This window comes from Colossoma macropomum, unplaced genomic scaffold (assembly GCF_904425465.1).
Source record: "Colossoma macropomum unplaced genomic scaffold, Colossoma_macropomum, whole genome shotgun sequence".
NCBI classification, from domain to species: domain Eukaryota; kingdom Metazoa; phylum Chordata; class Actinopteri; order Characiformes; family Serrasalmidae; genus Colossoma; species Colossoma macropomum.
The window spans coordinates 39,779,701-39,805,827 of NW_023494790.1; the positions used below are offsets into that span (position 1 = coordinate 39,779,701).

The window sequence follows — 26,127 nt, forward strand, 5'->3', positions numbered from 1 at the left end:
TGACCACTTAAAACATGCTTTATTTCAGCATCCAAAATAATTAAAAACATCTCGAAATATTATACATGTACAAAATAAGTACAGATCCTCTCGTTGGAACCATTAAAGTGTCTTGTTTGTGGTTTGGTTTTGTTTTTTTTTGTCTCTCTCTCTTTGTGCCGCCTCATTTCATTTTTTTTTCTTAGAAACCTTTTATTAGAAACACATGAAAACAAAACAAAAACAAAACAAAAAATAAAATAAAAGGAAAAATGAAAGGAGGTGTGCATTGCGGTTCGAGTGGAAGGAATGAAACAGTCGGGGGGTCCGTGCGCAGACACAAATAAAGACTATGGGGGCTGGGGGTGGGGAACGGGGGGGGAAGGGACGGGGTTTGGAAAAAAGAACCGGCAATCTGTCCACTTACTTAACTCACGTCAGATTAAGTGCAAATCTTTAGTAAACGTCGCATTCAGCCTTTTTTTGTTTCCTTCAGCCGACACTTTAATGGGAGGAAAAATGGCATCACATTGACAACAAGACATCGTGTTGACATTTAGCACCAAAACAGGTCCTGAAAGCACAAGTGACAGTAAAAAAAATATAAAATGAGCAAGAGGAGTTTTGTCAAACACAATATACACCACAGACAGGACCTGCAGAGGAAAGTAGCACCTTTTTCTGACTGTTACTTGTGTTTTAGTTAACTAGTTAGCTAGCTAATCAGCTAGTTAGCTAGTACTTGTGGCGTAGTAAGTGTCCCCCCCCAAAACCCTCAGGTAATTTGGGTGATCTTTGGTTGTTCTGAGGTAGCCATTACGAGTTTTTCCCTTGTTTCTGTAGCCTGTGTGACACGATGGGGACAGATGGTGACATTTCTTTTCCCTTTTTGGCTAAAAAACAAGACACTTGACTGTCGTTTTTCAGATTTATTCAACACCAGAGAATGGTACATTAGCACTTAGCGTAGGTTTTGTCATTGTCCTTCTGCAGTGGTAAAAAAAAAAGGCAAAAAATTCACCTGTATTGTCATTACCTTTCGGGTTGTGTTCTCACTTTTGAGGAGGGGGTGTGATTTTACACTTTTCAAGCACATATATTATTTTCTTGTTGCCAAAAGATTCTCCCTAAAGTGTCCATGATGTTGACGCTGGTTGGCATAGTGGTCCTCAGAAAAAAAACGTTTCTCAAAAAAAAGCAGAATGTCTCTCGAGATCACAAGCAAGCACCGTCCTCACGGATGCAAGTGTAAGCATGTGGACCGATTGCAGCCGAATGAGAGTTTTTGGGGGGTTTTAATGCATAGAAAAAGACTCGGAGATGACCTTTAGAAATAAAACAACATTTTTAATGTCCAGATTTCTCTCTTTTTTTTTTTTTACAAGAAGCAGACTGGGCCAACTTCTACGCCGAATTCCTGATCGGGAGCACCAATGTCCATAGGAGCGATGTCAATGATGGGAAGACGAGTTGTTTTCGCTGTCTGGTAGCTGATGACTGTCTTGCCCCAAGTGCCAGTGTGTGACTGTGTGGAGAAAAGACGGAAGGAAATCAGTAAATTTGCAGGCAGCACTTTATAACAGTCAAAACGTTCAATAATTTATATTGTTAAAGATACGATATATAATAATGACAGGGATATATATACTATACATGTCCTATATACTAATAGGTAGACTGAGGTAAAGTTTTAAGGTAGAGACATATTTATATTTGCCATATTTGTACAGTTGTATTAATTAGAATCAAAAACGAGAATGTCATAGATCAGCAGTTGCTCCAAGACACTTCAGTACCAAACGAAACAAAGCAAGTATATCTCAGCACATGTGATGAAATATGTAACAGAACTGAGTGAGAGAGCTTAAAATGAAAATCTACTTATTATTGTACTGGAGCTGCAAGGCTAAGCTTCTGTCCCACCAGTTAACTGCATACCCATTTTACCATGTCAGAAAACACATAATCAAGTCTATTAGAGATCACTGAAGAGCTCCACATGCTTTGAGAGCAGTGTATGATGATTTAGACAGGCACTTCAAGCTCCTGTTACTTGTTAACTGCACCAGCTTTGTTGCGCCAGTGCAAAAAAAGCTGAGGAGTTGTAGCTGGGTACAGTGTAAATGGTATAAACTATAAACTACATGACAGAGCAAAAGGCCAAAGGCTCACCGTGCAGCCATCCTCGCTGACTGTGTATGTGGAGCGGCTGTTGCCCTCGGCCCTGATCTCCACGTCGTTGGAGCCCTGCAGGAGCAGAGCCTTCTTCAGGTTGCCGGAGGCCTGGTCCATGTAGGCGATGCTGTTCTTGCAGTGGTAGGTGATGTTCTGAGAGGCCTTGTTGGCCATCAGGCGCATGAAGGTCATCTGGATGTTCACGTCCTCGGGATCAGAGCCCTCGCTGCCATACTGGAACTGTGGAGAGAGAGAAGAACATGGGGAAATGTGCTCTTTTTCACTTGAAGAATGGGATCTCATTCAAAACTGGCTTTCGGAGCAACTTCTCCTGGTCCTACCTGGAAGCCCTCGGACATGGACTCTCCGAACCAGACGTGCTTCTTCTCGCGGGCGTTCTTGCTCAGGTACCAGTTCTTCAGAGGAACGCTGCCACGGGATGGGTAGAGGCAGGTCTCACCAGTCTCCATGTTGCAGAAGACCTTGATGGCGTCCAGAGGAGAGCCCTGGTTGGGGTCCACGTAGTAGGAGCCTTTAGGAACAAACAGGACGGGGGACAAAAGTGTGGAGAGGAGTGAGTTGACAGTGCTTCATAGGTCTATAGATCGATTATTTAGGTACATAACTCTGGGATCCACGTCAAGAAACTAGTTTTTAAAGGAAAGCTTGATCCAGAAATTGAAGCAAAGCTAAACATGAATTTTTAACTGACCGCTCTTCCACTCGGAGTGGCACATCTTGAGGTCGCGGCACATGCGAGCTGGGTTCTTCTGGGTTCCCTCGGGGCTGCGGATGTTCTCGATCTTCTGGCTGAGGGACTTGAGGGTGGTGTCCACCTCTGCGTCGCGGTCGCGCACGCTGGCATCGTCGGCTCTGTAGCCACCACGCAGGGGATCGGGTGCCTTCTCCTGCTGGGGGACCAGTGGGAAGGGCTCGCCGACACCAGGAGGTCCGGGAGGTCCAGGAGGTCCGGGAAGACCAGGAGAACCCTGGAAAAGAGGGGAAGGTGGGTCAAGAGAGTTTGAATAAATGGACAAGATGGAAGGATTGATTGGGTGAAGGGTTTATGATGCTTACAGCAGGTCCCATCTCTCCAGCACGACCACGAGGTCCAGGGGGTCCAACAGGTCCAGGCAGACCACTCACGCCATCCTTACCAGGGGGGCCACTGGAGCCAGAAGGTCCCTACAGCAACAGGCAGAACCAGGTGCATGATCATGTAACTGATAAGTAATTATGGCAGGAATTTGCATCCTATTTTAGTACTGCAGCACAATGTCTGTCTAAATTAGCCCCTTAAACTCTAAGGGCCTGTATGTCAGCCCCTTTCAGTTCCTTAGAGATTAGACCTCAATTGCTTACACGAGGTCCAGCAGGGCCGGTGGGTCCAGCAGGTCCGTGCTCACCAGGGGGGCCCTACAAGTACAAAAAAAGCATATTTATGAAAAAGTAACTCAGATAGCAGTGTACATCTTACTAATGGTATGGCTTTAGGATGAAGCCTACAATCCTACAATGCCTCTGTAGACATTATTAGCCTCTCTACTTCATGTGTTTACTCACAGGAGGTCCGGGCAGTCCAGGCATGCCACTGAGACCACGGTGTCCCTTCATGCCTCTCTCTCCAGTCTCTCCAGCCTCACCCCTGTCTCCACGAGGTCCAGCAGGGCCCTACACAGACAGATAAGGAGGTTCAGTATGATGGCTGACTAGTAGAGTCATTTCTTGATTCAAAATAAGAACAAATGGGTTTGATGGCACATACAAGAGCACCACGAGCACCAGCAGGACCAGCGGGACCAGCAGGACCAGCGGGACCCTAGAGAGAGAAAGAAAGAAAGAGACAGAGAAGGGAGAGTGACATGAGCATTCCATAGACCAAAATAAATCAATAACATTCAAAAAGGCCAAAGAGGTTCTATCACACAAGTCAACGACCGGCAATACGACGAAAATTTAAATGTTTTGTGATTCACTGCATCATGATACATGATACTAAGTATGTGATTCATATGGTCAGTACTTCTAGATCACTGAAGAGCTGCAAGGATCGTAACAAAGACTGTAGCTGCATCCGAAACTGTCCTGTTCAGCGTATAGTGCAATATTTTAGGGTTCTACCATTTTGCAGTGGTGTCTGAAAACACAGTGCAGAAGATCCAGTAGTGTACAACCGATGTACCCTAGCGGATAGGGGTTACCCATAATGCACTGCGTTGTTTGGTTTGAAGATTCACGTGCAACTTCTCTGAGGAGGATTAGCGAGCCCAGCTACAATGGCGGCACTCTATTCAGAGCTCTATTAAGATGGACTGACCCATATGATATAGTGTCCGAAATCGTTTACTACCATCACCAATTCTGTTCCGTATAGTAATGCAGATTTTCAAATGAATGGTGTAGTGATTAGGGGACCATTTCAGACACGGCATGTACTTCTAGAGAGCCTGTAAATGATAACAACCAGTTTACTGTGTAAACTGCATAGAAACTAACTCTGATTGGATATCGGTCCATTATGCCATTATTTTATTCCATTCACTTATTTGTCCTCCTGTTTCTTCTTCAATAGTTCAGCACACTGAATAAGAAAAATCTTGTTTGCAAACAAAAAAAGGTAAATGCTGTGACACCATGAAGGATCGTGATGTTACATTATTGCCATATCGTCAACCCTGACTGCATATTCCCGTTCTGACAATAGAAAAAATGAATCAAGCTTTAGCCTCTTGCAACTCACAGCCTCTCCACGATCTCCATTCTTTCCAGATGGACCAACGGAGCCAGGAGGTCCAGGGGGTCCGGGAGCTCCAGGAGCGCCAGCATGTCCAGCCTCACCACGGTCTCCCTTTGGTAGACAAAGATATGCAAGAATACAGTATTGAGATTGGAGAATGTCGTGATTCCAGTTATTTTCAAAGCACTTTTAAGAATATTCATGCAGGTATTCCACCAACAGATGCAAAGTAGGTTTAAAAGTACACCAGATGCTAAAACTATGAAGAGAGTGTAGATTACCTTGGGTCCAGGAGCGCCATCACGACCAGGTGCACCATCGTGACCAGTGCTACCCTGCAGAGAGACACAGGAAAAAGCATGAAGCGCACTGTCTTTGATAACTGGCCATATAATACAGGTGCGTCAGTTAGAGATCAGGTAAAAGAAAGAATATCTGCCATTAATAATACACACTATGTTTACATGATTTCCTCACCTCACGACCAGCCTCACCAGGAGCTCCACTCAGACCAGGGGGTCCCATTGGGCCAGGAGGTCCACGCTCACCAACAGGTCCAGAAGTTCCCTGCTTTCCTGGCTCTCCCTGAGTAGAGAGTGAAAAAGATCACAGTTTTACCAAAACAAACCAGTTTCATTAATGTCATTTCTTATCATTTCTTACACGTATTAAACAAAAGCAAGCCATGTAAGTGGGTGAAATCCAGGAACAATGGTATTCAGTCAACTTCAGGAAATAAGTTGTTTTTAAGGCTTTGTTGTTTTGCTAACTGCTATGGCGACACTGATTGTTTGCAACACTGATATCTATGCAAATGAGCCCTCTAACAATGAGCATCCTGACCAAATCTGAGATCTAAATGAGATTCTTTGTTTCTTTTTTCAGAAAAAATGCAAATAAGGCTACAACCAATACAGTTAAGGCCAATCAGCTTGAGATATTTACGTGATGCTAACTGGCCCTTACTGGCTTTAAATGGTTATTAGCAGCATTAGCTCCTGAAAGAATAAATGAAAATGATCTCCATCAAATATATTTATTGTCATGAATATTCGTTCTAACATACTGTAAAAGATATTTCAATCTCAATATACAGCGATATCATCTCAATGTGGATTTTTGTCCATATTGTGCCGGCCTATGAGTGATGTGAGATTTTCTGTTACTCTAGCAGAAAAAAGGTGGACTCACAGATGGTCCTGGAAGACCTGGGAATCCTCTCTCTCCTCTCTGTCCAGGCAGACCCACAATACCATTAGCTCCAGTCACTCCAGAAGGTCCAGCAATACCAGCAGGGCCCTAGACAGGAGAAACCACACCATTACGAAAGCCGAAAAGGTTCCAGCTGAGATGCAGATGAATGTGCAGATGGTCAGGGAGCACTTTTGGACCAGCTACTTACAGGGACACCGTCAGCACCAGTTGAACCTCTCTCTCCAGGGGGTCCTGGGGGTCCAGCAGCTCCGACCTCACCGGGACGTCCAGGCACTCCCTTCTCACCACGAGCTCCTCTTTGTCCCTCTTTGCCAGCAGGGCCAGTGGGACCAGGGGGTCCAGAAACGCCCTGAGAGGCAGAGAAGATGCAACTGTATAAATGTATACTCTCCAACTAATAAATACTGTAATAACAATAATAAAGGCAGTTAGCAATGGACTACAGGTATAACTACACAGGTGACAATGCTATGTCAACTTACAGCAGGGCCGGGAGGTCCAACTCTACCAGCAGCACCAGGGAAACCAGCAGCACCCTGTTCAAAAATAAAGATAAACAATTATTTAGACTTTTTTTTAGCATCAAATAATAGACTCTGAATGTTCCTCATTTAGACAACCATAATATCACTTAAGCTTCGGTATAAAAACATAAAAAATTGGTTATAAAAGCAAATTTAGTTTCAAAATGCACCAAGAATACAAGTGAGAGGTCAAAAGAAGAAGGTCCTTACAGGAGGTCCAGCACCACCACGAGCACCTTTGGATCCAGCAGCACCAGAAGGTCCCTGGGTGAAGACAAGAGAAGCATTTGTTTGAATACATATCAGTCTGGAGAAATATATATATATACACAGAGAGATATACAGCACTATTTATTACATCTATATAACTATCTACCTATCTACACTACCATTTGGAATCACTAGCCATATCAATAATAGCTAATGACAAGAGTTATTCTTATACAGTGAGGATTTAAATATATCAAACTATTCACCCAGTTATTTCAAGATGTTTAAGGAATTCTGTGAACAATACGTGAATAAAATGATAAACAATATTCTGTAATCGTCTCTTTACATAATCAATTGTTGAGTTCTCTGCCTTGAGGTTTGATCTCCACGATGGAATAAGATGAATTCTGGATGTTACTGATATTATAACTTAATTCTCAATGTTGTCGGTCATTTCAGAATCTTCTATATCTCTGTTCATCATTCTGGACATTCCTTCATTTACATGATATATATATATATATATATATATTCCACACAACATGTGATAATATTTATGTGTTTGTATGTATGTGTCTACCTAATAATTTATTCCGGAACAATACTCAATACTGACCATGAGATTTATCATGTGATCATGATAAATCATCTATTATCATATCACAACTACACTACAGTTTAACTGGATTAATTAATGTTAGAATCCAGTCCCATCTGCCTTGACAGATGTTGAAACAGCTGCTATTATTCCTTTAAAGAACAGTGCCTGTAAAGTTTTTGAACCTTTATTGGTCACAGAAGAGCTCCAGGCTCAGTACCTGAGGTCCAGGACCGCCAATAGGTCCAGCAGGTCCAGGAGCACCAGCATCACCCTTGGGTCCAGTGTCTCCGGTCTCACCCTTAGCTCCAGGCTGACCAGCTGCACCCTAAATCAGAAAAAAATACGTTTGAACTCGAACATTCGTAGATTCCCAGTGTTCCATATATTTATTTATTCTTTTTTATTCTTTTCTTATGTTTCAGTGATGTTCTGAAAGTACTGTGGCTAAACATGTCAGCGCTAATAAAGCACAGAATTAATTTAACTGGCTTATACTGTCTGCAGTACTCACAGGAGGTCCAGCGAATCCAGCAGGTCCAGGAGGACCAACCTCACCACGCTCGCCCTGGGTGGGTCAGAGAGAAAACGACACAGTCAGCAAATTATACACGCAACACTCGGATCAATTGAAAGATCTTGTAATAGATAAACAGGTTTAAAAACAGGTACATATACAGTCTTATATGGTGCAAATGTTTGGGCATGAGAGTCAACTCCTTCAGTAGGTGCTACAGATCCCTGTACACTAAGACTGCCAAACACAGGAGCAGCTTCTTTCCTCAGGCCATCACCCTCATAAGCAGCTGACCAGTGGTATCCTCTGCTGGGCCATAGCTACTCCTGTCTTCTCCAGATTGTTTTTATACCCTGCTTCACATCTGTACCACTGTACACCGCAATTTCATTCCCATACGTGATGTAAATCACTGTTGTTTGCACTGCCACACACACTGATATATATTGCTTATTCCTATATAATCTTACGTTGCCTGTACACTGTGTATTTTTCTGTCTGTAAATAATATGTACATTGTGTTTGTAAATTGTAAGTACAAAGTCTGTGTATTGCATTTAATACTACAGAGATGCCAACGGCAACATACTTGGCCAATAAATCATATCCTGATTCTGAAAATAAATGCAAATGTTAGCCTGTGCACAAACGTTTGCATAAGACTCTACATGAATCTATTTGGAAGTATTTGATTCATGTCATCATGCATCATGTTGCATTTTTTATATAGAAGTTATAGGTTATATTGCTATGCCAGGTTAGTTGACATGTCTAATTGTTGCATTATTTTGTTTGTGCTATGCATTTTGGTTTCGTTCTGTTCTCCGCAAGTAGTTGGTGTCGTAACAGAACCGAGTATGGAGTCGCTTTTTATAATAATAATTTTTCTCATTTCATTATACAAGTAAAACTTAAATAATGCAGATTTAAATACAACCAACTATGAGTATGTTCAGTGTTACTGTTGATGTACTTAGTATTTCTAAGTATTCTGGCAACAACAAGAAGTTATTAAAGGTTAATTATTATACTGTAATGTAAGTGGAATTTCCGGCACGCTATCTGCCTCGACCCCCCCCGCGACCCAGGAGGATGAGCGGCTTAGATAATGTTTGTGTGTATCTGCCTCGAGATGAGACTGCTACTTTTGAAATACAAGGCATTACAGACATCCTGGACACATCTATTACTCCTTTATTTATTTATTTATTTATTTTTGCAGCTTCTGACTAATTATTGGTGATTATAGTAGAAAACTAGAACATTCCATTTATCTTCCACCTGCTTTCACATTACTGCAATCCTTGACTACAAACCTTTGAATGGCACTGAATATTAATTTAAAGAGGTTTTCTGAGTAATTTTGGTCTATTTCTCATGAAATATTCTCACAATGTGAAGCGCGTCAGCTTTTACACTGATAAAGTGAGCTGACAGCAGTGATATGCTGCTTTGGGTCTGGTGACAGTAACCAGGTCACAGTCATAACCGGTCCCAGTGCAGTAGTTTCTGTTCAGAACACAGTTTTCAGATGATATACTGGGTCACCGGATCATTTTGAGCTCATACGTTTCTGCTGTGCGCTGCTTTTGTATTGCACTTGTCTTTGATTGGAGTTATTTTTGTTTGCTTTGTGCTGAGTTACTCACAGGGGAACCACGAGGTCCGGTTACTCCTGAAGGTCCAGGGCCACCAGGCTCTCCCTACAGGAGAAGAGGAGGTGTAAGGCATGAGATGTGTTTTGTAATTGCAATGCAGGCTTTCAGGTTTGTTTAAAGGAGGTCACAAGCTCTTTACTGTAAAAACAATGCAGTTTTCCTAACCTTGTCACCAGGGGCACCAGAGGGTCCAGCGGCTCCGATAGGTCCGGCAGGACCACGGACACCATCCTTACCAGGAGCACCATCAGGGCCTTTAGGTCCAGCATCACCCTATTGAGCAAAGACCAAATTAGTAAACAGTACATCATCACATAACAACACCTCTTCACCTAATCCCAACACTTAAAGACACATTGATTGATTACTTGACTGATTGATTGTCTCTACAGCGTTTTATTGATCTCCTTTATGGACACTGGAAGCTAAACCATAATAAAAGAGACATCTAAGTAATTTGAGGGACTCCAAGTGGTGCGGCTGTCTAAGCGTTCACCCCAGCATCAGGAGGCTGTTGTTTGAACCCCAGAGATGCCACAGCCATCCATAAGTGGGAGCTCATAAGGAATGTCTGGAGGCATTTACTGATGGCTATTTTAGGCAAAAATGTTTTTTATTCTACACTGTCTATGTGACCGAGATGCAGGAGTAAAAGAACACCTGACAGTAAGTTTGAGTTGGGTGAGCTGTAGTGTTAAGGTAGCTGTGTAATTATCTTATATAGTAACGTAACGTCTATCAGATTTTAGAAACAAATCAAAAACATGAACACGCACACAACAGAGGTCATGGACAGCTGTGTGCAAACAGAAGTAAGTTTGAAAAAATCTCTATTACCACCTGAGAAGCCCTTTTAGCTAAAGATCAGGCTTAAAGTATAAAATCCAGCCGACTGAGCATTTCAGCAGGTACATCCAGCACCTCAGATGAGATTCTGGATTTCTCATGGTGTGTCTGGTGTGGTCAGTACGTAGGCACTCACTCTGTCTCCTCTTGCTCCTGACAGTCCAGAAGCACCACGCTCTCCGGGCATTCCCTGCATACCACCAGGACCCACAGCACCAGGAGCTCCAGCAGCACCAGCATCTCCCTAAACACACACAAACACACACGTTCACGCATCCGTGATCCAGGTATTCAGATTTCTCATGAATCGATATGAAGCTTCAGACAAACTTTTGCACTTCTTAAATTTTTTCTTTGTATTTTATCCATCTTATTTATTTTATTTTATTACATTTTCTTAATTGTATTTAATATTTTATTGATTGGACAGGGATTAAGCCTAGTGCTGGACTACATTTCTACATATGTGTATGTATTATTAATACATATTTATATGTATTATTTCACTATTGAAAAACACAGTGGTATGAAGGCGCATGTACCATATAAAATAAAATAATTAAATAAAATGATTGTTATTTTGAATAACCCATGGAAAACTCACCCTAGCACCATCGTTACCAGCAGGTCCAGGAGAACCGCGAGGGCCAGTAGGTCCAGCTGGGCCTGGGGCACCACGCTCACCGGGGAGACCTCTATCACCCTGGAAGAAGGAGAATATTCATTATTAGGAGACTTCATCTATACACTGGGAAAAAGCTTGTGAAAGAAGTAGACCAGAAGTGGAACAGAGAGGAACCACAGAGATACTCACTCTGGCACCAGGAGCTCCAAGAGGACCACCCTCACCGGGCAGACCCTGTTTAGAGACACAGACAGCAGTGAGCAATGAGCAGCATTCTTACAAATGAAGGTTCCTAAATGGTTTCTAAGAAAAACATTCCATTAGTGCATTAGTGCTTCTGTTTTTTTTCCATTTGAATAGCCGAGATATTATATTTTCTTACAGAATATTCTAAACATTGAACACATTTGGTCATTTGATAGCACCTACCTGGTCACCAGGCTTGCCAGCCTCACCAGTAGCACCCTGAGGTCCAGGCAGACCCTGTCCAAGAAAAAAGGCGAGACAGTGACTAACTGTTGACCTTTCTGCTCTTAAACTGAGTGTTTTGTTTAAGACGTCAGCTCGTTTGGGTGTGCAGGTGAACATGTACCTGGAATCCAGATGGTCCGGCACTTCCCTGCTCACCCTTCTCACCAGTAGGTCCCTGTTATAGAGAGGATAAGCTTTAGAACAGAGCACTGGGGTTTGTACAATAATGTATTATGTACAATAAATGTCGGTTTGTCTTCAAAAATGGTGGAAACGTACAGCAGGTCCAGGAGAGCCAGGAGCGCCAACATCACCGTCTTTACCGGGGGCACCCTAACATGTAAATATGATCAAGAAAACACAATCAAGCCTTCTACACTGGGTTATATGGGAAATTAAAGCAAATGATTCTTTTCTTAAGAGAAAAGAGTAGAGCAGGTACGTACAACAGCGCCAGGAGGTCCAGCAATGCCTCTCTCGCCAGGCTTACCGCTCTCACCCTACAAGATAGAGAGGGAGAGAACATGTGAGGTCTTTTCAGGTGATGTCGGACTCCAGCATTGCCTTTTTGGGCCCTATTGATCGACAGCAGTGTTTCCGAATATTAAAGCGTTCATATTCTACATTTTTATAGCTTATTATTTATTTTTTACAGACCCATTTAGGACAAAAACAGCCATGACCATTTTTCCAACCTCTCTTTATGCCTTACTGTGCCCTTAAATATGATACATGCAAATTAGTCCTGTTCTGATTGGCTGCCTCATTCAAAAAAGCAGCTGTAATACTGAAACCTTTATCTTTAGTGTGAATGAGTGAGGCTAGACTGCTGTAGGCTGAATAGGTGGATGTATGACATCACAAAAACAATTTAAAATAGGCTTAGTTGCATATTTCTCATACTTCATCAACCTCTTTTGGGTTTTCCATGATACAGGCCCTTTAATAGCTCTTAAAATGAACGCAGAAAAGGAATGGAAGTATTAGCAGTGGGTCAGAAGGTGCCTTATCTTGATGGTATCTCCAGCTTATCTGCACTAGCTTAAGGATATGTTTTCTGAGTAAACTTCTTCAAGTCCCTCTGCTAAATGCTGTAAAATGAAAATGTGAATGTAGATGTGTTAGCATTCCTTACATCAGCTCCCTTAGGTCCGGGGAATCCCATCACTCCGGGTGCACCACGAGATCCGGCAGGACCTTGGGGTCCAGCAGGACCATCCTGACCAGGAGTGCCCTGTAGAAGAGCAGGAAGCAGATCCAACAGTAAGTATCCACTGAATTATACTAAAATTGTCATGTATTATATCTCTGAGAGATTTATGTACTATATATATTCTTCTAATGTAGAAAGTTTGAAGCTTCAGTGTTATTTATTGTAGCTAATGCTTCATTCCAGTATTAAACTGCTGTATGTTTTTTAAAAAACATCAATTATATTGAAGTATACCGAAGTTCTAATGTTGCTGTGCTGTCATAACATTTTAAATTTTGCTTACAGAAGGTCCAGCTTTGCCATCAGGTCCAGGAGAACCAGGGGCACCAGTCACACCCTAAAGGACAGTCACAGAGGAACAGGTAAGCCTAGAAAAAAGAGCCACATGGCAGAAATCATCAAGATAAAAGGAAAAAAAACACATATCTGACCTTAGATCCGGGCAATCCAGGCTCTCCAGGGCGACCGGGCTCTCCGGTGGCTCCCTGAGCTCCAGCAGGTCCGTTGGCTCCGCGCTCACCAGGGGCACCCTACAGCGCAGACATGGACAGATTGTTTAGACAGAGAAACATCTCCAAAGCTCTATAGATCTGCCCAGCACCACGGACAGCTCCATAAACAAGGGCTACCTGCTCGACAAGCAAAGGGAACTGAGCGACTTGCCTTGGGGCCTGGAGCACCATCGGTACCAGGGAAACCACGGTTGCCGGGGGCACCCTGTATGAAAAGACGGACATGAAAATACATAAGAAAGAGGAAAAAGCTCAAACTGAATATCACGTACAGTGTAATACATATGTACACCAGTAGGAATCAAATGAGTCTAAATTAATAGGAGGCAGTTAAAGTGTCTGGTGAAGCGATTTTGCTTAATTTATTAAATGTGATCAGAATTTTCTGTTGAAAATGAATAATATGGAAGGTCTACCAGATGTTTTTATAATAAAGTTGGCCTGATAATTTTAGCACCCTGGTTCATTTGGGCCAGCAATGAATATTTAAACGTTTATAAGTGCAATTTATAGATGTTTCCCCAAATGGAAGCAAAAATAGTATATATATTTGCTATATTGAAACACGTGCATTTATTTATAAAATTATGTGCTACATATATTTAAATGTGTCATTCCAGAATATTTAACTATTTGCCAATATATGTACATATATGTGATATGTATATACATGCACTAAATGAATGTTATAGTGTACATCTATGTCAGAACTTGACATATTTTGAAATATGTAAGTGGAAGTATATTTTCTTTGCATATTGATGAACTGGAATACCACATTAAGTACCATTTAAAGATATTTAAACTTCAATGTGTGCAATTAAGGAATATGTACACTTTAAAAAGCCCAATTTCTGTATATTTAAACTTCAGTAAATGCAATTTATGAATACTTAATACACAGTAAGTGCTTTGAAGATCATGTGCCTGTTGCTGTTTCTTATGCGAAAGGCTGCCCTGTCATTGGGTTTAGCTAACCACTGCGATTCGGCACCCGCCTACATTTTTCATGGTGTCCTAATTATAATTGCTGGCAGGAGATCAGGAGTTTGTGTGCGGCGGACAGAGAGTCAGAGTTTTTATGGGCATCTAAAACCTACACGAGCTCCAGGGGGTCCAACAGGTCCAGCACCGCCAGGCTCACCACGAGCGCCTCTCTTGCCCTCCTCACCAGCAGGTCCAGCAAGACCCTGAGGTCCAGCGGGGCCCTGTACATGAGAAAGGCAGGGAAAGAGAGAGAGAGAGAGTCAGTCACCGTTCCGACTACAAACGTCAACAAAGTTTACAAAAAAATTGCTTAAAAGGTATACTCACAGGCTCTCCCTTAGGACCGGGCTCTCCTCTGGGTCCCTGGGGTCCAGCATCACCCTGTGATCATCAAAATAAAGGAGGATCAGAACATTTTCAGGTTCCAATGTGAAATCAGATGCAAATCAATTATTACACATTACAGGATGCAACTATAAACAAATCTCTCAATGTGATTCTATGTATGTCTCTAGAAAGGCACTAACATAAACGAGCCAATTTGCTTAAAGACAAATACATGTTAATGTTTTTGGGTTTGAGGATATTTTTTATGTTTTTTTTTATGGTTTCATATAAGCCACAAAACATATGTATCTGATTCGCATCACACGTTGTCACCTAACTTTTGTATATAAAAATATATAAAGGCATATTAAAGAGGCATTCAAACCTAAAAACCATCATTTAATATGTTATTTGTCATGTTGTGTAGTATTCTGTATCCCTCAGCCTCATCGGTTTGACACTGTCATTTGCTTGTTTTCATCCATCAAACTTCTCTGACTACAAAACCCAGCATGCATTATGCAAATACATGATACAGTCATTGGAAATCCCTATGGCGCTCAACAAATCCTGAAAACTAGCCACTGATCTAAAGCAAAACAATTACAATAATTCATTAAAAAAACACCCCAAAGCACTTTGGAGTTCATAATTTACTTACACCTTCAAGATACATCAGAATGTGGTTTTCCATGTCTTTAAACCAGGAAATCTCACTCTAGACTACCACAGCATTGCTGTGAGATGTCCTGTAGGCATCTCAGCAACATACGTAGTGATGGTCACATTTTTATTTAGGGTGAAAGTGCCCCTTTATATGTGTGCCCTATGTCTCATTTCGGTTGTAGCTTGGTCTCAGGTACACATTTTTGGGGACCTACATGATGTGCTGTATGTGGATGGAAGCAGCAGTGTACGTACAGTGTTACCCTTGGGTCCAGGGGCGCCTCCAGGCCCAGTAGCTCCGGCAGGTCCACGAGCACCAGGGAAACCGGGAGCACCAGCAATACCAGCAGCACCCTACACATAATAACAATAATATTCATAACTTACACAGCACTGTTAGTTTTAGCAAACCTCTGTGCAGCAAGTGCTTTACACAGGAAGACACCCAACGTTCAAAGTTCATGAACATATGATGAAAATGCTCCAATTAGGCTTTAAAAAAGTTATTAAATGCGTAAACAAATCTACTTACAGGGGATCCCTTGGCTCCAGGAGAACCGTCAGCACCAGGTGCACCCTGGGAAACAGAGTAAGTGAGAGGTGAGTCCAGAGTCCAAAAAGATTTAACAGTCTTAAGAACAAGATTTGTCATTTGGTAATACGCCTCATTTTGGTAACCAGGCGACAAGAACTAGTTACAAATCCTACAGCTCTGCTTTACAATAACATTCTGGAGACAGCTTTTCTTTTCTTATGGGAATTAAAGGAGAAGTTTAAAAATTTTCACCATCTTACATGGTTAAGTTGTAAACAGAGTCGTTCAGAGTGGTTTGGTGTGAAACGCTCTGTTCTAGAATCAGAATAGTGATTCACAGTGGTGGTGATAGGAACCAGACGTCCACCTCTAAAAGCTCCCTCAAAGAAAGTTACTACATGAAATGGTTATGAATAAAATGTCTTTATTTGTGTTGTAGACATGGCAACCTCTGGTTCCTATCACCACCACTGTAAAGACATCTGATTCTCTACAATTAAACGTTTCACTCTGAATGACTTGGTATGTGTCTCAAACACTAAAGTATGCAGTATGACCGACATCACACGATGCATGCATGACCTCTGACTTTACTGCCAAAGGCTGGGCTTTTGGCAGGTGTTCCTCCCGTTTTGTAGGCCTGGTTTTTGCAAAGGGCAGTGCATATGACTGTTGTAACTTTTACATTTTCTGTACAAATACATGTAACATACTGCAATTCATGTCTGCAGATCATAGACTCACAGCAGGGCCAGAAGCTCCAGCAGGTCCAGGGTTACCGGGCTCTCCACGGGCTCCCTGAGGTCCCTCTGAGCCACGGCCTCCAGCGGGGCCAGTCTCTCCCTAAAGAGGGGCAAGAGGTGAGCCATCAGGGTTATGAGGGTCACAGTAGTGGGCTGTACGTGTTACCACAGAAACAATGAATTCTTGCATAATGTTAATAAATACTAGCAGCTAAAAAAGAGGCTAAAACTCACAGCTAAAGAAACTACAGGAAACAAGCATAATGAGGAGTTTAAATGCTTTTGTAACGAACTACAAAATTAAAGGAACACTACAGAACACAGAGTTGTGTGTATACACGCTAATGAAATCTACCTTAGCTCCAGCACCACCAGGGAATCCAGGAGGACCAGCAGGGCCAGTGGGTCCCTAAAGCAGATGAATAAATTAGAGAGAATCAGATATACAAACATAAAACTTACATCTCAATCTCAAATGTTCAATATGTGAGTAAAATTGATTACAGTGGTTACGTTAATGTTTTAGCACACAGGTGTTCCAGTGAACTGAATGCAAATAGACTGCGGAATATACTTACGGGAGGTCCAGCAGGTCCAGAGTTGCCATCGTTACCACGAGCACCCTGTAGAAAACATACATTTGTTACATGCAGAAGAATGAATGGCAGAAACCAATCATCTTCCTTGAGGCCTAATTTAGCCATTGTGCTCATACAAATATGAGTATATGAGTATATGAGTATGAGAATACAAAAAGTTTTCGAATGTTTTGAAAAAATCAGAATATTTATCTAAATACGTCAATAAATTTGCCCCAGCAGAGTTCATATTCCAGTACAGGATATAAGATCACTTATCTTATGCACTAGTACATATTATATTTAGTTTGATATAACATAAAACAATATGTATTTTTCATAATACATGCATGCTATTTTTCATAATTAGCTGCCTTATTACTACCATTACTGCAGCATTGAGCTGACCCTTCATTATACAGTAAAACAGTTCACATGCCGTATGAAGTATGACATTAAATTGTGCAGTAACAACAGGATTTTCTGGGGTTACGATACATGTGAATATGTATTGTGATCATCTACTGTCTTATGATCCATATAGCAGTGGAAGGCTGACCACGTTTGTTACTGTTCATCTAGTGTACAAATAAAATGCCATAGTACAGCATTATTTTGCCAAATTTAAAGAGGCTTGAAGGCAGAACAGTGCAATTTATTGCTCACTGGTCAGTTCACATGCTACAAAAGGGCCTGCTATTGCTAGAGTGGCCAAAGTAGAGGTCAGGGAACTTACAGCAGGGCCAGAAGGTCCAGGGCGTCCTCTCTCACCAGGCAGACCGCGAGGGCCCTGAAGGAAGGAGAAAAGGATAAGAAGAGTTGAGGCACTCATATAAAAGTTCACTGTAAGAAAGTGACTCTTCACTATTGATTATATTAGGAATAAGAGTGGAAAAAGAGCCTTTAAGAAAACTAATATATAAATACTGTGTAATAAGAAATGCATATAAATGTCCATAAGGCTCTGTTTCTTAATAATACACATTATCACAACACAAATCTCCACCACATCACTGCTGATGCATTGAAAAGGTAAATTTTAATAATTTTTTTAAACCATCAATCGAGTTTAATCATGACGACACTAATCTTATGCTACTTTATCAGTGTTTCCCAAAGACAGTGACCTCATAGATCAATTTGGTGTCTTAAAAAGATGAATGGAGGGACTAACCATAGCTCCAGGAACGCCGTTCTCACCAGATACACCAGCCTCTCCCTGCACACCAACAACAACACAGTTCACTTCAATTCAAACCTCTATTTTTACAGCTGAGTCCATGTAAGATAAAATATTCACAATACTGAGTTAGCTGGGCATCTAAAGACAAGGGAAAAATAAACAAGTGAATGCACGAGACCGAGAACCATACCTTAGGTCCAGCAGGTCCAGCATCACCCTTGGATCCATCTAGACCAGGGAAACCCTAAAAGACAGAGATCAATGAGAAAGCCAGAGGTTACCAAGAGGTCAAAGGTCAAGAAAGAAATGGTTATGACTTCACATGCTGAGGTACTCACTCTGTGTCCCTTGATGCCGGGCAGTCCGGGGGTTCCTGGGAATCCACGAGCTCCCTATAAGAGACAAGACAGAACGGTTTAATGGAAGCTGAGGGTTTTTTCCGTTTCAGTAAAGGGCAGTGGTGCTGCCCTACTAAGTTAGCCCTATCAAACCTAATGTATCATCTGCAGTACTTTCAGAGACTTTGAGTCTCTTTTAAGTGATTAAAATCCACCTCCACAGAAGCTGGTGAGCATACATGCCCACAGTGGTCAGTAAAACGGATCAGTGTGTGGAATTGGGGTTTTCTGTGTGCTACCGTATAAAAGAAGCTCCATGCTGCCTTTATGGTTGGATGCACTGCTGTGTTCACTGTATCCCCTGTATTGATGATAATACTGAGTCCCTGTACTGAACATATTAACTACACTGACTGTATTTGCTCTATTGACTGCATTGATTATGCTGACTGTATTTACAATATTTACTATAATGTCTATTTTGACTGCTCTAACTGTATTGACTGTGTTGACTATATTCACTGTAAGGACTGTATTGCCTTTATTGACTGTATTGCCTCTACTGATTGCATTTACTGTATTGACTGCATTGATTCCATTGACTATATTGACTATATTTACAATATTTACTATAATGTCTACATTGACTGGACTGACTATATTTGGTGTACTGACTATATTGGCTGCAGTGACTGTACTTGTTGAATTGAATGTACTGACTGTCCTGATTATTTTGATTGTATTGACTGTATAGATTGTATATTCCCTGTATTTGTGATGTTGTAGGACTCCAATATGAGGGTGAGAAGAAACTCAAGCAGGACTACAGACCTGAGGGCCAGCGGGTCCACGCTCACCAGGGCGACCAGCTTTGCCAGCCTCACCCTATAAAGAGAAGTGACAGAGGTTAACAAGGGTAAATGCTGAGACATACACGCATAGTTGAATGGATACAATGCACTATATTACAGGTTTAGCTCTCACTAGCGCTAACGAAAGCATGCTGCAATCTTATCACTCTTAGCTCACAGAAACAAATGGAAAAACCGTGTGGAAAGTGCAAATTCTAAAAATGTAATCCATCCTTTACATGTTTGCCCCGTTTTTTTTTATCATTGTTTGAAATCAAATGTAAATGTAATTACATGCAAATATTTATTTAATGTAATCAAACAGTCAAAAATAACTTTAGTGATCTTAGAGTTAAAACTACTACTTAATTAAACTATGGCACAGCTCTCACAACCTAACAGCGAGGACTGGTCTAACTCATTAAACAGTACAGCAGCTAGAAAGTATGAGATGGCCTGGACTTACATCATCTCCGTTCTTTCCTGGAGGACCAGGGGGGCCACGAGAACCCATAGGACCCTGTAGATAATCAGAACAAGCAAGGGTGAGTGATTTGTTGTGATACTTTTTAATTATGTTATTATGTTGTAATTTGCTATAAATGTTGAAAAACAGAGAAAAACTTTTTTGCTTTCTAAGAATCACAGATATATATATATATGGGATATAGTACTACATATAGATACTAACATATATGTAAACATTTGGGACATTATATTGTCATGTATAGATATCACGTCATAACAAGGCATAAAAACACTGAGTCACTGAGTGTCACAGAAAGGAAATACTCACAGGGGCACCAGGCTCACCAGGCTCGCCAGGGGGGCCAGTGAATCCTTGAGGGCCCTGAGAGAGAAAAAGAAAGACAGAACGGTCACTAACTTTGGTCTCTAAACTGAAAATACCTTTTAAAACAGTGGTCATTATCCAGTATGACTGTGAACTTTAATATTATAAATAATTATCTGTTATCAATGTCTTAACACATGGTGAGCAGTGGCAATGAATAAACTTGGGGAAAACTGGGTAAAGAAACATGGTGACCACATGGCAATATACAGCCACGGCACCAGCAGTACAATGACAAAAAGTTCCAGACACTAAAACACAGGTTAACTATAACTGTATAGGTGCCCCACAGAAAGTGTGAAAACTTACAGGAGAACCTGAAGATCCAGGAGGTCCGCGGGGACCCATTGGGCCCTATGGGAAAAACACAGAGAGAAGCAATTAGCTACTGTGGGTCATTTTGACAAGCCATGCTGAAAATGTTACAACGCAGAAAACCAATGTAGATGTGTTTTATAGTATTGCTGCTGAGATGTTTTGAGAATGGCTTGAATGTAGAAGCATTTTCAGAGCAGTCTGAATATTGAGGTCATGTGAGATCAGCCTGAATGATAAATGGTTTGAGATCAGCCTGAATGTTGAGATATTTTGAGATCAGCCTCAATGGTGAGATGTTTTGAGATCTGCCTGAATGGTGAGATGTTTTGAGATCAGCTTGAATGTTGAGATGTTTTGAGATCAGCCTGAAAATTGAGATATTTTGAGATCAGCCTCAATGGTGAGACGTTTTGAGATCAGCCTGAATGGTGAGATGTTTTGAGATCAGCCTGAATGTTGAGATGTTTTGAGATCAGCCTGAATGTTTTGAGATCAGCCTGAATTTTGATATGTTTTGGGATCAACCTAAATGGTGAGATGTTTTGAGATCAGCCTGAATGGTGAGATGTTTTGAGATCAGCCTGAATGTTTTGGGATCAACCTGAATAGTGAGATGTTTTGAGATCAGCCTGAATGTTGAGGTGTTTTGGGATCAGCCTGAACGTTTTGATAATCAGCCTGAATGTTGAGGTGTTTTGGGATCAGCCTGAACGTTTTGATAATCAGCCTGAATGTTGAGGTGTTTTGAGATCAGCCTGAACGTTTTGATAATCAGCCTGAATGTTGAGGTGTTTTGAGATCAGCCTGAATGTTAAGATGTTTTCAGATCTGCCTGAACGTTGAGATGTTTTCAGATCTGCCTGAACGTTGAGGTGTTTTAGGATCAGCCTGAATGTTGAGATGTTTTGAGATCAGTCTGAATGCTGAGGTGTTTCTAGGCCAGAAGAGAAATGAGGGGCAATTATGGAGGGCAAAACAGTGAAAGTGAATGACGTCTTACTGGTGGTCCTGGGACAGCTGGGCCGCTGGACTTCTCACTGCCATAAGAGATCTGGGGCAAGAAACCCTGAAAGAAAATAAGTCAGGTTAGATGTTTCTACTGCTCTAACTATAGAGTTATGTATGCTCACAGAAGAGTCTACTGCACATGTTACTGATATCTTCCTGGGTTTTTCACATAGACAGTCAGTTAATATTATTTAGGTATATCAAGTCATAACAGGTCCATATATTGTTTCCCCTATTCGTAACTTGTTTTTGACTCCATATGCACATTTTATAGCCGTCTAACTCATAATCAACCCACTGTAGCATTCATTGGCTCTGAAAAGAAGGGTCAAAAGCGCTGTCCACTTTACCAGTGCTGATTTCAAAGGGAAATGTGACTGTAAACACAGTGTACTTCTTACTGATTCTTATTCTGCCCTGGCAGATTCTATGACAGAAATATTCTGCTTCAATAACTTCTAATAATCCAAAGATTTAAAAAAAAGTGAAAAAATTTTGGCATCTAAATTGTAAACAATATCCTGCCTGGGTTTCCAGAGTTTTTATCTATACAACTGCTATGAAGCTTTCAGCTTATACCATTATTATGTTCAGACTATAACACTGAATAACAATACACTGGCATTCAGATCCATTTTAAAGTATATGTCAGGAATTTATACTGATTTTTACTGATGAGTTCTATTCACATGTGCACATCAACCACATAAAGCTGGTCACTATTGTTTTTGCTTGCTGTCCAGTCTGGGGCCACTCAGACGCTGCATCTGACTGAAGTTGTGTAGGTCAATAGCAGGAACATAACAGTTCAACATAACATATTGTATTGAATTCCAAATAATTAATGTACCTTGATGCTATTAAGTGCTATAATAAACTAATAATGGAAACAGTCACATATTAGTAATATATATATATATATATATACATGGCACATTTTCAACCACTCCTTATCCTGCATTGAAAAATATACCAAATCAAGACCACTATATAGCATCAAACGGAATAATTAATTTTGTGTATTGATACACCCCTAAAGGCTTTTGTTGCGCCTACTGACCTCACAACAGTTCAGTGTGTGCAGTTCATCGTAGAGAAGCCACAGAATGATCACTTTTGGTTCCCTACAGAAAGTTCTTTAAAAAAAATCTCAACTGAAAGGTTCTTAAGGAAACGAAAAATGGTTCTCCTACGGAACATAGAACGCTCTCTGACACCTTTGTTTTAAGAGTGGGGAGTTCACTTCATTGATGTGCTTGTTAAAGTGCAACGTGGCAAATCCGACAAAAAGCCAGTTCGTTTACTCACTCCGCCAAGACCAGGGGGTCCAGGGGGGCCGGGAGGGCCAGGAAGTCCGGGTTCTCCGGGAATGCCATCGTTACCAGGAGGACCTTCAGGACCCTGCCAAAGCAACCGCAAATGGATATGAGACACAACGAACAAGACTTTTGGTGAGTCGTCAATATGGCATGGGATTTAAGTGAAAAAGACAATTAAAACAATGTAATATGTAAACAAAGCTTTTTGTACATAAAATAACAATTCTATGTGGAGGCTGGAGTGGAGGGTGAGTATTCCAACATGTGATCATGTTCATAAATTCAATTAATTAATAAATTAAATCTGCAATTATGGCCATTTAAAATATAGCAAAAGTACATGAGTTACAGCAGACAATAGCAGACTATATCAAACAATAATAATGATAATATAATGACTCAAAAGGCCTCATAATTCACATGCCAGAGGTCAAAGGTCAGTAGGATCATGAGGTCAACAGGCTAACTGTACAACTTCCGTATCCATAACAACCATATGACCTCACTGTCTAAGCAACAATAGCTGCTGTTTAACTTCATTAGGTATCCTACAGCATCTGCATTCACTATATTACACCAAACATGTCTGTGGTTTTAACCACACAAAAACAAACCACAGGTTAATGGACTACAGCTATACTCATATTTACTTATAATCAATATATTTACACTCATGTATACTTAACATGAAGGAACTAATGGTCTCTCAGACCCAAAGATGTTCAACTCAATTAGCCTAAACTAGCCGGTAAGTAAAACATCTACATCAGCCCTGCTAATCAAATTCAGATGGGCAGCTTAAATATCAGCAAAAACAGCAGCTTAAAAGAAGCAAAACGTCACTCACCGGGTCACCCTTGGGACCAGGATCGCCAGGAGTTCCAGGACCCTAAAATTATAAACACGGGTTCATATCGTCATACCTCAATATATATGTGCCAACTAAGAAGAATAATTTGGTTTTCTTGAACTTGTGCTTTTGAAACAGGCCAACTCCATTTTGGTTAAATTGTATAATTGAGATTGAGTCCATTTTTTGCATATTCTGTACATAGACTGTATAAGCAAAGTATGACACAGATGTAAGCCTACTAACCTCAGGTCCATCTACTGGGCTGTCTACAAAACCAAAAGAAAACGAAAATTAGAGCTTTGTAAATACAGTTTGTGTGAAATCAAGCAACAGAAGCAAGTCTAAACAAAGGCTTTCATGCTGTGACTGCTTAAGATATCAGACGAAGCGCTCTCTGGGGCCAACGGGAAAAAAACAAAGCCACACAAAAAGCAGCACCGATGGGCCCGTCCAAAACTGAACGTCAATCCAGTGTGGGCTGGAAATCTGCTCGATCCCAATAGATCCAACTGCGCAACAGCGCCCTCCCAACTGAGTGTGCCTCCAACAGGACGACCAGTGGAGGAGACCACCCCGCTTCATCTGATATTTCCCAAGCAGACCAGGTGACAAAGGCAGCTAGAGGGCAACATAAAAGCTAGCACGGCCGCGGGGCAGCAGGTGTAAGAGTGGTGATAGGCAGTAGTACCCTCGGGGCAAATAGGGCAGCATTCTCCTTCGGGAATGATTGGATCGGCGCAGTCGGACGTGTCCTCGCAGATCACCTCGTCGCACAGAACCGTTCCGCTGTCGCAGACACAAATCCGGCATGGCTCAGGTTTCCATACATCCTTGTCGTTGTAGGACTGGCCTTCTAGCGTACAGCTACCGAACAGGGCTGTGGGGAGAGAATTAAAAGCGGGGAGAAGGTGTCAGTCATTAAGTTCCTCAACATTTTCTACAGCCATTTGAAATGAGGATCCACAAGACCAACTCATCAGGTTGTCTGTAAGTGTCTCTACACTTTTTATGCCTCTGAATAAGCTGTAATACAGATGCAGGCATTTGCAACTCAGTGCATGTTTACTTTACATGTTTACAGTAGTGCAGCCCAATTTAAACTATGGTCTTTATTGAACTAGACTGAAGTGTTATTAAATGCTTAAACGTTGCCTTGTTGGTTCTCAGTGGGTTAAAATGGTTTAAAAAAAGGCTGAATCAAATTCGAATGGGCGTGTTTTAATTTTGGGGTTGGGCCTAGAGTTCAGTGCCTTGCAATACACGACTCCACCAGCAGATGCCGCCAGTGTATCGCAAAAGCGCACCCAAACTCACGCCCTCACTACATCATCGAATTAAACTTACTAATCAGCGCGTTTTACATTGAACGTTGTTTCGTAGTTTTATTTGCTGTTTTAAGCAATAATCACTTTTGCACCAAGTTAAAGCAGAAGCTCTGCAGATTTTGCACATCTGATGAATTTATTTCACTTTTCCATCCGTAACTCTTCACTTGAGAAAGATTTGCTGATACGTTTCTTTTATTTTTATTTTATTCCCACAAGAAATAGCTTTTTAAATTCGAGGCCAAATCGCGAACACGCGAACATGTCAGTACAAGCAGATGCGCTTCAGTGAAACGTGAGGAGAAGCTGTTTTTTCTTTTTCTTAGTAAGTTTTCCAACTTTTTTTTATAAGTTTAGAGAGAAGCACAAAGGATTTGCAAAATTAAAAAGGACAAAAAACTTGTGCTTCTTCTTATTCGAATTGTATGTTCCACCTTGATTTAAGGTGGAACGGACAATCTTTCCAAAAAAAAACGCACAAAAACAAAACTCAAACACACAAAAAGTGATACTCACTATCCTCCTCGCCTTGTCCTCTGACCAGAAGGGCTGTGGCTGCGAGCAGCAGCCCTAACCGAATATCCACAAAGCTGAACATGTCTAAAAGTTAGACATGTAGACTCTTTGAGGGAAGGGACAGCCTGCTTTTAGCTCCACTCATGCACGCTGGGTCCGGCCTGTGTGTGTATGTCAACTCCGATCCAGACCCGAGCGGATACGTCCCTACTGCCTAAACATACGGCTCGCCCGGGCTTTTATATGCCACCGAGTTTTTTTGGGAGGCGCCGAGAGCCCTAAATAATCCGTCTGCATGTTCACAGAACCTCCCTCCTTCTCCAGGACACTAAGGGCCGCCTATCACACAGCATCTGCCTCCTCATTACAACGTGGACGTTTTCAAACATGTTAGCATCTCTGAGTGCAGGGGATGAAACTGGACGTCATGGTGAAGGACCTCCA

At 41.5% G+C, this 26,127-nt stretch overlaps 1 protein-coding gene across 2 annotated transcripts; it reads right to left on the reverse strand.

Moving 5' to 3' along the window:
• col1a1b (collagen, type I, alpha 1b) lies at window positions 1-25,904 on the reverse strand. Of its 2 annotated transcripts, XM_036573374.1 has the most exons (51): window positions 25,684-25,904; window positions 24,531-24,719; window positions 24,086-24,108; window positions 23,837-23,878; window positions 22,979-23,071; window positions 21,663-21,728; window positions 20,654-20,698; window positions 20,288-20,341; window positions 19,958-20,011; window positions 19,472-19,525; window positions 18,641-18,694; window positions 18,493-18,546; window positions 18,294-18,338; window positions 17,856-17,909; window positions 17,120-17,164; window positions 16,897-16,950; window positions 16,543-16,641; window positions 15,796-15,840; window positions 15,519-15,617; window positions 14,598-14,651; window positions 14,384-14,491; window positions 13,435-13,488; window positions 13,203-13,301; window positions 13,055-13,108; window positions 12,694-12,792; window positions 12,005-12,058; window positions 11,838-11,891; window positions 11,680-11,733; window positions 11,517-11,570; window positions 11,277-11,321; window positions 11,067-11,165; window positions 10,599-10,706; window positions 9,782-9,889; window positions 9,608-9,661; window positions 7,956-8,009; window positions 7,662-7,769; window positions 6,841-6,894; window positions 6,589-6,642; window positions 6,294-6,455; window positions 6,083-6,190; window positions 5,369-5,476; window positions 5,173-5,226; window positions 4,895-5,002; window positions 3,920-3,973; window positions 3,718-3,825; window positions 3,517-3,570; window positions 3,232-3,339; window positions 2,867-3,143; window positions 2,496-2,686; window positions 2,152-2,394; window positions 1-1,504 (listed from the first exon to the last, which is right to left on the reverse strand). In XM_036573374.1, the coding sequence occupies exons 1-51, from the start codon at window positions 25,763-25,765 to the stop codon at window positions 1,358-1,360; spliced, it is 4,341 nt and encodes a 1,446-aa protein (XP_036429267.1). In that variant the 5' UTR covers window positions 25,766-25,904; the 3' UTR covers window positions 1-1,357. The 2 variants fall into 2 exon arrangements, with proteins under 2 accessions (XP_036429267.1, XP_036429268.1); XM_036573375.1 differs by lacking the exons at window positions 6,841-6,894; window positions 7,662-7,769.
• Window positions 25,905-26,127: the final 223 nt, after the last annotated feature.